The sequence below is a fragment of the Wolffia australiana genome, chromosome 9 (genome assembly GCF_029677425.1).
Source record: "Wolffia australiana isolate 7733 chromosome 9, ASM2967742v1".
Taxonomy (NCBI): domain Eukaryota; kingdom Viridiplantae; phylum Streptophyta; class Magnoliopsida; order Alismatales; family Araceae; genus Wolffia; species Wolffia australiana.
Window position 1 is genome coordinate 4,990,312 of NC_135843.1, and position 14,079 is coordinate 5,004,390.

Sequence of the window (14,079 nt, forward strand, 5' to 3'; positions counted from 1 at the left end):
TCTGTCTCTCTCAATCACTACCTATCTCTTTCAATCACTATCACTCTCTCTCAATCACCATCCATTCTCTCTCTCTCTCTAATTTTTTCCCTCTCTCTCTCAGTCACTATCTCTCTCCAGCTCTCTCTCTCATCACACACATGTACTCTTTCTCCAACTTTCTCTCTCCCTCTCTCCAACTCTCTATCTCATTCTCTCCCTCTCTATCTTATTCTCTCTCTAGCTGTCTCTCACTCTCTCACTGCCTTTGTCTCTCCTCTTTGTCTGTCTCGCTCCCTCTCTCTAACTCTCTATCTCAATCTCTCTCTAGCTGTTCTCACTGTCTTTGTCTCTCCTTCTCTCTATCTGTCTCGCTCCCTCTCTCTAACTCTATATATCATTCTCTCTCTAGCTGTCTCTCACTCTCTCACTGTCTGTCTCTCCTCTCTATCTCTCTCTTCCCAACTCTTTCTCTATTTCATTCACTCTCCCTCTCTCTCCCTCTCTCTCTCTACTCCTTTCTCTCTCTCAATCATTCCTCTCTTGCCCCTCTCTCTCTAACTCTCTCTCTCTCTCTCTCTCTCTCTAAACATTTCTCTCTCTCAATCATTCTTCTCTCTCCACTCTCTCTCTAACTCTCTCTCTAACTTTCTCTCTCTCAATCTCTCTTTCGATCTGCAGATCGATCGCTCGCGTTCTCTCGAACTGTCACCGAAGATGATTGCTCGCATTGAGAAGTGCGTTCCAACGCAGCATTGCTGATTGCAAGGTTCCTTCTCCTGCGCTCTACATTTCTCGAAAAAATACGCTTCCTCGGTAAATTTCTGACCATTTTCCCCAATTTTTGACCGGATTCAGAGCGATTTTTCATGTCCTAGACTCCGGCATCGAGATTATCGGTCCGATTTCTGATGAGAAACTCAGGCTCGAATCAATTCTTTGCTAGAATGGGGCGATGCCCGCCGTTGAACTGGATCCTGCTGTTTATCGTCGCTGTTGTAGCGTTAATCGCTGTAATGTCGTCTCCCTCGCCATCTTCCACTATTTCTCTCTCTTCGCCGATACCAGAGATCTACAGAAAGCACAGGAAACTCAGGGAAAGAGCGGCGAATGATCTTCTGGAGATTCAATCGCTCTCTCTTGGGCCTCAACTTAGGGATTTCGACATTTGTGGCAAGGAAAGAGAGAATTTCGTTCCTTGTTACAACGTTTCTGCTAATATTCTGGCTGGATTTCACGACGGAGAAGAGTATAATCGACATTGTGACCCGGTGGGAAGCTCTGTTCGTTGCTTGGTTCGCCCTCCAAAGGATTATAAAATACCTCTCAGATGGCCTGCTGGCCGTGATATTATATGGAACAGCAACGTGAAGATTACTAGAGATCAGTTTTTCTCATCTGGAAGCTTGACCAAGAGGTATGATCTCTGATTTTCCTGGCGCCCTTTACTGCAACAATTCATGTTAGATATGTGTAAATATGTTTGATTTTCCTCTTTAATTTGAAATTTTCAATCCATGTGGGTTACTATAACGATTCATGTTAGTTTAATGTAAGTATGTTTGATATTCCTGTTTACTTTGAATTTTCAATCCATGTGGGTTACTATAACGATTCATGCTAGTTTAATGTAAGTATGTTTGATATTCCTGTTTACTTTGAATTTTCAATTTGTGTGGGTTACTATAAATATTCATGTTAGTTTAATGCAAGTATGTTTGATATTCCTGTTTACTTTAAATTTTCATCGGTTCTGGTTACTATAACGGTTCATGTTAGATGGGTGTCAGCATGTTTGATATTCTTGTTAATTTGATTTTTCAATCGTTCTGGTTACTTTAAGGGTTGTCTACTGACGAAAGTTGCAAAAGAATAAATGGACATAATATGTTTGACCTTGCGGTTTAATTTAAATGTTACTCCATTCTTGTTAAAGTCAAGGTGTTTAACTGAAAAGAGATGCAAAAGAATAAATGGGTGTAAATATGTTTGATATTCCTGTTCGCTTTTAATTTCACTCCATTCTAGTAACTTTTAGTGTATTTAACTGAAAAAGGTATAAAATAACAAAGGGGCGTAAAGATGTTCGATATCTCATTTTAGTTAGAATTTCACTCCATTCAAATTAGAGTTATGGTACTTCACTAAAAGACGACTAAAGTAACGACTAGACTCATGCACAGAACCTTTGTAATCTGATTTTGTCGTTTATGAGTTACGGCACTTTCGTCAGAGATAAGTGAAACATTATTATTATTTTGTTTTAGTTAAATGTTGCTGGAATAGTTATGGAAACTTTTATTTTCCTTTTCAAAAAAAAAAAAAACGTCTATTCTTTAAGTAGTCTTGTATGAGTTCTGACCGCTTCATCTAACATGCATGAATTTTTTTATGTTTTAGATTAATGTTGCTGGAAGATAATCAGATCGCCTTCCATTCTGAGGATGATGTCAACTTTGATAGCATTGGCGATTACTCCCGTCAGCTTGCAGAGATGATTGGACTGGGAAGTGATTCTGATTTTCTGCAGGCTGGGGTATGCCATATACTTTCTCCATCTTGTGGTTGTTGATGTTCTTTCTTGCACATGCTGAATTTTTGCCCATAGGTGTAGATAAGTAGTCTAAAACCTGTCAACTGTGGACTTTGTAAATTCTCAGTTATCTTGAATAGAGCTTCCTAATTTTTTATATTACAGTCTTAGTGGAGTATCTTAATGCAGTGATCTATCTAGGGAAACTTTTTTTAAAATCCCTACTTTCATGTCTGGGCGTGTTCAGAACTTTTTAAACATCCAAGTTCTCTTTTCTCTTGATGCCAGGTGCGTTCAGTGCTGGACATTGGCTGTGGTTTTGGTAGCTTTGGAGCTCATCTACTTTCTATAAAATTGATGGCAGTTTGTATAGCATCATATGAGGTAGCTGGGAGCCAAGTGCAGCTGGCCCTTGAACGGGGTCTTCCTGCTATTATTGGTAGCTTCACCTCAAGACAACTACCACATCCAAGTTTGGCTTTTGATATGATTCATTGTGCACAATGTGGAATCAACTGGGACCGAAAAGGTAACCATATTATCGGATATCAGTTATCATTTGTCACTTAAAATAAATTTGTTATGTGCCGCTTCCAGTCAGATTAAAAATTTTCAGTGTCCGAAACTGTGCAAAATTTTCCTTATACTTATTTTTGTACCAGAGAATTAAAGAAATATCTGATCATAAATCAGGCAACTGAATCATGTAAGTTCTGACTAGTCACACAAATCAGATTCGGTTGCTACTTATTCTCATTAAAAGCTATTGATAAAACCCTATGCCCCCAAGAGGCTTTTCAGTGCTCTAAACCTTTGAGAATTTTAGTTCATTTGGCCCTCTAAGGTCATTTCTGTCATTTTCCCGTTATATATATATCCCTTTAAATAGAGCAGGCCTTGCCTTTTTAGGCAACCAAGAAGTATCCATGAATTTGAAGTCTTCTGCCTCTCCTCCCCTTGATGTTGAACTCCTATCTCCCTCCGTGATCCCCGTTCTTTGTGATTGTGTTACGACCCAATCAAAGAGCGATAGAATATTTTTTTATAAATAGAATGAAATTATATCTCAAGAATGTGTGAAACCGAATGGTAGAATAGTACTACAAGAACGATTATTGGCCAATGAGTAGTGAAGAGAACCAGAGTAGAACAAGTAGAAGTAGCAAGCTGTAGGTCAATGTGTTGTCGCATCGACAATGCCGGCGAGATGGAGAATCTTCTTCCTCGCGCAGGAACCACAGCTCTCCCTTCCTCCAAGAAATTTCATTTTCCTCGATGCCTCTTGATCTCGCTGTTTTGTTTATTTATAGCCCTGCTCCCGCCTTCATCCATTTGAATTCAGGCATACACTGTCTGTGACACGTGTGGTCTCCCCCTTCTCGTCTTGCTAGATTGATAGATCCTCAGATGGAACATATCAGATTGTCTCTACTTCACTGCATCTCCAGGTGGTTTCTCTCTGGTCAATCCCTGCCTCCTCCATTCGGCCTCTCCTTCAATCATGTTCCCTCTCTACTTTCCAACCCTGGGAGCATCTACCCTTCTCTTCTCCATTCCTTGATACAAACACAGATCAAGGTTCATATCAGCTCTTCAGAAAAAAAGTCGTACTCCAATCCTCAGATAATTTGATATGTTTATGTTGAAGAACAACATCCTGTTTAAAGATGAAAAGTAGTGCCCTTGCTATCAGCTAGAGCTTTTAGCTCAGTTGGTAATGCAACATGGTGTGAGATCCAGGTGGCAGATTCAAATTCCTGAAGCAGCACACTGCATGCTTGGTTCCTAAATAGGCCAGCGTCAGGTGTTGTGGGGGTGTTGAAGAACAACATCCTGCTTAAAGATGAAACGTAAGCTATTACTTTTAGCAGGATATTGGTGAACGAGGGTAGAGTGGCAAGAAAAAATGTGTTCATAGGCTTGAATAAAAAGTTATGGCTTTAATAACTTAGAAAACTACAACACCCTTGCTATCAGCTATAGCTTTTAGCACAGTTGGTAAGCCCTTGAATCAACAGCTTATCTTCCAGTCAGATGTTATTTTTTAGTGCCGAATCAGTGAACTATCTCTCAATCCATTAATTTTCCAGAGAACTAAAGAAAAAACCAGACCCTCCAAATATGTTTGTAATTTTGCTTTGTGATCATGTATCCTCGAAAGCTTCGGTATTTTTATTATGATTGGACGTGCTTGAAACCATAGAAATAAAATCCTCAGATCATAATTGGCAGCGGCTAATCCATCCTTTCTGCAAAACAGACGGCACCTTCCTTCTGGAAGCAGATCGGGTTCTCAAACCTGGCGGTTACTTTGTTCTGACATCACCAGGAAACAAGTTCCAAGGAGTGTCTGCCAGTGCAAGGAACAGAATCATGTTCACTGCGATAGAGGAATTCGCCCAGAAAATGTGTTGGAGTTTACTTGGTCAGCAAGATGAAACGTTCATATGGCAGAAAACTTCAGATTTCGCCTGTTATTCATCTCTGTGAGGATCAAAACTTTGGCATGAAACCTTTTCAAAAATATAATTTTATTTGAAGATCGAAGTTTCACTTTTAATAACTTGTTTTTTAGAGGGCAGACGGCTATACCTCTTTGCAAAGATGGCACCGATGAAAAGTCATATTATAAACCGCTTCAATCTTGCATCAGTAGAATCGCTAGCAGAAGTTGGATTCCAGTTCAGAACAAAACTCACCGGTCACTTGACTTCCAGATGAGCCCAGAGGAGCTTGCCGTTCATGGAAAGTACCTTTTTATCTTCCGGAGGCATTATATTGGTTTTATCCTAATAAGAGAAGCCATTTTTTATTAATTGAGAGTTTCCTATTTTTCTCTTGTATCCTAGGGAATTAGTATATTTGAGAGTTTTCTATTTACGTTACTTGAACTTTTGAATTTTATTTATTTTTAAATTCATGCGTCCCATCAAGTGATTTGTTCTCTTGGTTTTATCTAAATTTAAAGAAAATATGAAATAAATTGATATTAAAATTTCTTTTGATATCTTATCAAGTTAATTATTAAAATGGCTTTATCTTACTTTTAAAATACTTGAGATTAATTGAAATTTGGGTATTTTTTCTCAGTTATCCAAAGTAAATTATTATTACTGGTTTTATATTATTTTAAAGCATTTGAAATTATTTTTTAGTGTATCTCATTAAGTGAGTTCGTATGTTAACTTGGATTTAGGGTATCCTATCAAGTGAATTGCTATATTGCCTTTATCTTAATTTTTAAAATTGTTTGAATTCATTGATATTTTTTCTACTTCTCAGGTATTCAAGTAAATGATTACACTAGCTTTATCTTAATTTTAATTAAAAAGTAGTTGAGAATACCTCATTTTTAGGTACCCATCAAATGAATTATTACACTGACTTTATCTTAACTTAAGACAATATTTGAAATCAATTGAGGCTGTCAACTTTTTTAGGTATCCATCAAATGAATAATTACATTGCGTTTATCTTAATATTACAAGATATTGAAAACAATGGAGATTTTTCTATTTTTCTGAGGTAGACAAATGAATTATTATGTCTGCTTTATCCTAATTATAAAACTATTTGGAACTGAAATTTAAGAATAATTTTCAGGTATCCCATCAAGTGAATTTTATGAGGACGCTCAGAACTGGGGAGCATCAGTGAGAAACTACTGGTCATTGCTCACACCATTGATTTTTTCGGATCATCCGAAGAGGCCTGGGGATGAAGATCCTTTGCCACCGTTCAACATGCTGAGGAATGTCATGGACATGAATGCTGGGTATGGGGGGTTCAATGCAGCTCTTTTGGAGGAGAGAAAGTCAGTCTGGGTGATGAATGTGGTCCCCACCTTATCTGACAACACGCTTCCTTTGATTCTTGACCGAGGCTTTACGGGAGTGTTCCACAATTGGTAATGTCTTGTCTTCTCCTGAAATTTCGATTCGATATTTAAAATTATTTTTTAGAGTCTCGGAAATGGGTGATGAATTTGATGCTCAAACTATCTAATAATACGCTCCCTGTGATCCTTGACCGAGGGTTTATGCGAGTGTTCCATAATTGGTAATGTTTTTTGTTATTTTTAAACATATTACTTGATCTTTAAAATTATTGTTTTCAATTTCTGAAACGGATGATGATTGCGACGTTCAAAGTATCTTATCATACGTTTCCATTGATTCTTAACCAAGACTCGTCGTTAGTGTTGCGCAGTTGGCAATATTTTGATGTTTAAATTTCCTCTGCTCAACAGTGAATCATCATCCATCTCTCTTTGGATGCATCTGATTTCTTCTATTGCACAGGTGCGAGCCATTCCCGACGTACCCTCGAACATACGACCTACTCCACGCTTCTGGTCTGCTCTCTCTCCTCGTTGATTCATACAAGTGCGACATTTCGGATCTATTTCTCGAGATGGACCGGATCCTTCGTCCTGAGGTGTCCATTTCCCTCACCACTTTATTTCTTTTGCAGCCATATGTCTATCCATAATTTACCAAGATTATTTTCCTTGAGGCTGTTCTCTAAGTATAAGTAATACTTTATGATACATAGCTTTCTTAAAAAAATGTGTTTGATGATGGATAACCTTGTATTTTGTGAATGACTTACTGTTAGACCTTGTCCTAACGTTCTGTGTTAGTGGGCCACGACTAATGTGGCCCACTTAGGTTTTTCTATTTCCTTTTTGTGAGTCTGGGCCAGCCTGAACATTTTTGTAGGCTGGCCCAGAATTGGCAAGGATGATGACGATGAGGAGTTTTTTAGTCAACGTCATTGCCATCCTCACAATTTGTCATCATCATCATCATCCATGGATGTGGAGTGGAGGATGACAATGATGAACTCATCATCAACTCTTGGTTGACAAGAATGGTGAGCATGGCGAATTCATCACCGACAGATGGATGATGAGTATGGTGACCATGACGGATCACCATTGTCCGCTTTTCATCGTCTACATTGATTCATAAACCCTAGTCTGAAAAGTCTTTCCTCTTCTGCAGATGGATGGTTTACAAACTTATCGTCATCATCATCCACAAATTTAATAATCATGGTCATCCTCGTCTGTTTGGATGAAATATGATGATGATCCATCATTGCCATCATCCATGCCCTCTAGTAATCGTTGGCACCGAACCCTAGTTCTATGCTTTTCCTGTGGTTAGAAAAATATTATTATCTATTTATAATGCCCATCTTCATAGACAGTATTCTATGATGCAGTTTTGTCTGACGGGGCTGTGAATTATTCATAGCCCTAGCGGTGGTGTATTTTGAACAAATATTTCCCCATTATTAACTTCGGATCGTCTATGAAATCTCCCAAACAACTAGTTAAAAGAATATCACTGGTTATAGGGTTTAGGGTTTAAAATAATATCACTGGTTATAGGGTTTAGGGTTTAAAAGAATATCACTGGTTGTAGGGTTTAGGGTTTAGGGTTTAAAAGAATATCACTGGTTATAGGGTTTTGGGTTTAGGGTTTTTTTTTAGGCTTACTCCCCCACGTATCAAAAATAATTCCAAAAACAGAAAATCCCTACAAAATTATTCTATGATTTGTTTTATATTCGTTTTAATTCGTTTTTATTCATGTTTGGCAGGGGTGGGTTGTGCTTCATGATAAAGCACAGATAATAGAGAGAGCTCGCGCCTTTTCTGCGCAAGTCCGTTGGGAAGCGCGGGTTATTGAGCACAGCAACGACAACAGTCTGCGCCTTCTCGTCTGCCAGAAACCCTTCTTGAAGAAGTGAGCAATTGCCTACATCTCTCTCTCTCTCTACCCATCTCCTCTCCTCACTCTACATCTGTCCATCTCTCTCTCTCTCTCTACCCATCTCCTTCTCTCACTCTATATCTGTTCATCTCTCCCTCACTCTTATCTCTGTCTCTGTCTGTCTTTCTCTCTCTATCTACTTATCTTCCTCTCTCCTCTCTCTATATCTGTCCATCTCTCCCTCCTTATCTCTGTCTCTGTCTCGGTCTCTCTCTCTCTCTCTCTTTCTATCTACCTTTCTTCCTCTCTCCTCTCTATCTGTCCATCTCTCCCTCACTCTTATCTCTGTCTCTGTCTGTCTTTCTCTCTCTATCTACTTATCTTCCTCTCTCCTCTCTCTATATCTGTCCATCTCTCCCTCCTTATCTCTGTCTCTGTCTCGGTCTCTCTCTCTCTCTCTCTCTCTCTCTCTCTCTTTCTATCTACCTTTCTTCCTCTCTCCTCTCTATCTGTCCATCTCTCCCTCCTTATCTCTGTCTCTGTCTCTCTTTCTATCTACCTATCTTCCTCTCTCCTCTCTCTATATCTGTCCATCTCTCCCTCCTTATCTCTGTCTCTCTCTCTATCTCTCTCTTTCTATCTAATTATCTTCCTCTCTCCTCTCTCTATATCTGTCAATCTCTCCCTCCTTATATCTGTCTCTGTCTCTGTCTGTCTCTCTCTACCTATCTTCCTCTTTCCTCTCTCTATATCTGTCCATCTCTCCCTACCTCTCTCTGTCTCTTACTATATCTCTATATCTAGAAATCTATCTAGCTATCTTTCTATCTCTCTTTCTCTTTTAGGTTTTATATTCTTTTCCTGCCTAAATAGTGCCAGGTATGACCTTAAACGCTGGGCATTAGATGCTCCAGTAGATTGTCCAGTTTCTTTGAATAATATATTTATTCTTTGGTCGATTATTGTGATGTCAGTAGATGTAATTTGAGAGAGAGAGAGGGAGGGAGAGATAGGGAAAGAGAGATAAAGAGAGAGAGAGAGAGGAAAAGAGATAGGGAAAGAGAGTGGGAGGGAGAGATAGGGAGAGAGAGAAAGAGATAAGGAAAGAGAGAGAGAGAGGAAGAGAGAGAGAGGGAAAGAGAGAGGGAGGGAGAGATAGGGAGATAGGGAAAGAGAGGGAGAGATAGGGAGAGAGAGAGGGAGAGATAGATAGATAAATAAATAGATATATAGATAGAGTTCTTGATTGTAAGAAACACAGAGAGAGAGTTCTGGATATTTTGAAACAGAGAAAGATGAAAAATAATTAGTGGTGGACTTTGATGTCAAAATACATAAATGATGATGGTTGAGAAATGATTTTACCATCAACAGAAAGATGAAAATTAATTAGAGGGAGTCCTAATTTTTCTTTCATCTGCCTTGCCCAAGGGGCCCCATTAAGTTCTGGTATTCTTTTGGGGAATAGCCATTAGCCACCGCTGCCGATGCCATCATGATCCTTTAGTCATATTTTTTTTTATCAGCACTATGTTTTCCCGTTTATTTCTGGTTTCAACCTAGGTTTTACTGGTCTGAGTCCATGAACAGAAATTCAATAAAATTATAAATATAGAAAATATATTTTTACCATTTGGGGTCACATTGGGATCATGTGCTCTGAGAACTTGTCATACTAAATTTTCGTGTTACACTAGGAAATATTTAATGGTCATCATTTGTCACCAGATAACACGATAGACCAAGTTAACCTTTTATTACTCCCTATCTTTAGTCTGATGAGTTTTTTTTGGTTATGTTGCCTTAATATTTATCGCTGGTCCTTATATAAATTGTATCATCCATAGTAGACATCTTCAGATATTTATTTGTGTGAGAAATCAGGTTGGTTGAACTAAAAATATAAACTCAAACGGGATGCTTAATAATTTGTGATTCATGAAAAGTTGACATCAATGCACCTGAGAAACAGAGAAGATTAGAATGTTAGATCAAAATGTTAGAAACTGAGAAGATAAAACGTACTATTCAAAATTAACATATTTTTCATATGGTACATACGATGATGAACTTGAAGACTATGATACTTGAGAAACAAGGGAAGATAGATGATAGCACATTAATTATTAGCTTAACATCATGAAATGTACAAGTTTATCTTGATTAACACGATTATTTATGCATGTTATCAAATGTAAAATGATCAAATATATTATCTGAAAGATATTATGATTTTTTTTTATTTTAAAGATTTTTTCGACATCATATTCCTAACGAAGATAGTTTTCTGACATTAAATATGTAATATATTATTTTTCTAAGTCAGTATATGTATATCAATCATATTTATGACTAGGGATTTATTTTATGAAAATTATTCAATGGTTTCTGCTGTTATTTTTTTTCCCTGCCAAATGTTGCTATTCTATTTGATTAAAGAAAAGGCTAGGATTTCTAGAACTTCAAACATTGATATCTGATGATCTGGATGGCTGCTCGAGCTGAAATTTTGAGGAAAGATTCATCTATAATCTCCTTTCTATCCATACCATTTGATCTATTACATGAATAATAAAAAACATGATCACAGTAAAAAATATCCTTAAAGTTTTATCCAATTTATGTTTCTTGTCATTTTAAAAGAGAGTGAGTTTAAGGATCTATCAAGTGATTATTTTCTGTCTGAGATGATTGAGGAGGAAAAATAGATAAGTGGAGAAGCTTTCCTGAAGCCTCAAATTGCAGTGATACCAGTAATGATCTAGGAGTAGTTTTGTTGTTTTACATAGTTGCATCTTCGTTGCTTTTTCTAAGTTAGATCCATCATCCCTATATTCATCATATCGTATCCAACATCTCCATAAATTAACCCTTAAAAATAATGACATCAATTAGACCCTAATTTTTTAGATTATTTATATACTGGAGTTAAATTTTAAGCACACATTCAATGAATGGTGTAAAGACCCATAAGTTGATCTCATAGTGGCCTTGATCACTAATCTGATGTTTCGAGTTATAGGCCTTTGAGCAACAAAAAAATATTTAGCTCCACACCATTATTAACTTTTCTGTGTGAGACAATCCTACTCACAAAAAAATGATACATAATATATGAGATAAATCAAAATATTAATCCATTAGATAAATAAATCATACAAGTATGTTAAAATTCCCTGAATCACCAAGAATAATATAAAATTAAACCATTAACGAAATTATTAGTCATCAATAAAAAAATTGACCTCATTAGCGTTAAAAAGCCACTAAAATATTGGGTTATTGGTTCGATAGATTGCTTGAAATAAAACTTCATGCATCATAAGATGTAAATCAATTCATAATTGATTTATCAAACATTGATATGATCTCATCACCTTGTGTGGACCTGATTCTAATCTTGAATTTCTCCCTAGAAGGTCTCTTCTAGCTGTTTATGTATCCCACATCTAGATGTATCTATGTGATTGGATCTCCTCTTGATATCCCTCAATTCTCCTTCAAAAGAGCTAGTTATTCTTCCCACCATCAAGTTTCACTAGTAGGAGGATTCTGGCTGCCCAGATCTGGCTGGCATGGGCATCTAAACCACCCCCTTGATTTACACTTATTTTGGAACATTTCACAAAACCTCTTATAACTTAGGTATATCCCCCAACATTTATAGGTCTTATGTGTGTGGCCCTGAAAGCCCAGTTATTAGTCTAGTTCATAACTTTAATGGCTCAATAACATTTATTTTCTAACCTTATTAGTTAAGTATATTAACATATATTAATTAATCAAAGATCATGGTAACCTAATTGATAGGTTAAGTTTCCATCGTGAGGGTTGAAAGCTACACCTTGTGCTCTAAACGATATAAAGTAGTGATTGGACACTTTTATGACACCTTCATTTTATCATATCGGTTACTGTAAGAATCTTGAATGACTCTTGAATGACTCAGGGCATGGTTAATCAGCAAACCCTAATGCATCAATCAAGTTAGCATTGATACATAACAATGATAATTGGAGAATAACATCTCTAATATCTCCACTACCATGACCAGGAATTTAATATGTCATGGAAGTGTGATTTCCTTGACAGCCACATAAATATCCATCATAAAACATACTTGAAAAGCTATTATATATAACAAATGAGACAAAAAATACGATAAAACTTTAGACTCATCCCCTTTCCCTCGTCAATTTACTTTAAGGGATAACCTCACTCTTTAAGGTCACACCATCCTGATCCATAAAATTAAAAATACACAATGTTTGTTGTTATAAAAGTCTTCCTCATCATATGCGAACCAATTTTATTGTGTACACTTTTAAAATATGAAATAATTATTTACATCATGCCTATTATCCAATTGTAATAATCATTTGTATGCTTTCATTTTTATACTCTCACACAGCTGGATGACACTCAAACTATGTTTCTGGACCGATTAGTAAATCTCAATTTCAAAGAAAATTTATTAATCTGAGATATATTTTTGTGTGCCTTTGTGTCTGCTAATTTATTAATCTGCTAATTCATCATGCATATAAAAATCAAAAGAACTCTACAGCTTGAAATAATATGACGTGGATGCAACCAAATATATGACCATGATTAGAGGCTTGTAAGTTGTAGTCAAAATGTAGTCGTCCATTCACGATATGTCCTTGGTGTCTCAGGTTAGTGGATCACTTATACAACCGTGACTCGAATCAACCTGATTGATGTTTAGGTATAATACCATTCAGGGATTCGTACAGATCAGTTTAGTGAGCTCTTTCTCCAGGGTGCACGCACTATCTGTCCTCAATGTCGCCACACTAATAGCCACACCATCAGCTATACTTATCATATAAGTAGGATCAACTAGTGCTTTTCTATCCGGACAATTTGGTCCATCTCGACTATCCATCGAATAGAAAGATTTAGAATACATGTTTAAAGACTAGTGACCTCTGTATTATGATCTCATCATATAGTGAGATATCATGGAAATAACTTGATTGTGTTGCATGGAACCTTTTAATTTAGAGGCGATATCACCTATTTGTGAGTAAAACTAAATTTGGGACAATAAATGCCCTAATATTGAAGATACATCCAATATTACCATTTTCATCTTTTAATAATTAATAAAGAGAAAGGGTTGAGAGATTAGAAAATGTAAATTTATTTCCAATAAATGGAACCTAAATGCGACTTCCAGAGATTAATCAAATGATTTTGAGACGAATCTTGTCTATTAATCCATGATACTCATAAATTAGGAGATGAACAACGAGAATAGGAATGAGCTATCCTAAAACATCAAGTATGGTAGGAGATGAACAATGCGAAGAGCAATAAATGATATCTAAATATCAATTATGCCAAGGAAATGCCATAAAGTTGTACAAACCCTGAGAGTCTTAATCACTTATGGAGGAAGAGAGGCAATTAACATATGACAGAGGCAAATTACGGTGTTAATTATAAATGTCATTGTGTTTTTTAATTTACCTACTATCAAATAAATTTGTAATATATAGAAACTTACTCAGATATGTATAGTTGTGAGTAAGGTTGTCTCCACGACCTTTAGGAATATATTCGATATTTGAGTTGATAATTAATACGAATAATACTAAAGATAATAAGAATAAGAAGAGATAACTAATAAGAAAGTAGAGAAAATATTAGTTTAATAAGATAATTAGAGAAGAGATCTAAGATTATATATATTTACTAGAGATACTAAGAATAATAAAGAATTGAAGATGTTAGATATTATATTCAAGAAGGATAATGAGATAGATAAGAATTTAATAAGAACATATAATTTAATAATAATAAAGAATAAGAATAAGT

The 14,079-nt window shown here is 36.4% G+C and overlaps 1 protein-coding gene across 2 annotated transcripts; it reads left to right on the forward strand.

Moving 5' to 3' along the window:
- Window positions 1-401: 401 nt before the first annotated feature.
- On the forward strand, window positions 402-9,197 carry LOC144707640 (putative methyltransferase PMT5). 2 transcript variants are annotated; one of them, XM_078580853.1, is made up of 9 exons: window positions 402-795; window positions 926-1,396; window positions 2,380-2,515; window positions 2,801-3,041; window positions 4,773-4,998; window positions 5,088-5,256; window positions 6,115-6,419; window positions 6,814-6,949; window positions 8,123-9,197. In XM_078580853.1, exons 2-9 carry the CDS (start codon window positions 927-929, stop codon window positions 8,270-8,272), a joined length of 1,833 nt encoding a protein of 610 aa, XP_078436979.1. In that variant the 5' UTR covers window positions 402-795; window position 926; the 3' UTR covers window positions 8,273-9,197. The 2 variants fall into 2 exon arrangements, with proteins under 2 accessions (XP_078436979.1, XP_078436978.1); XM_078580852.1 differs by having other exon boundaries at window positions 403-748; window positions 838-1,396.
- Window positions 9,198-14,079: the final 4,882 nt, after the last annotated feature.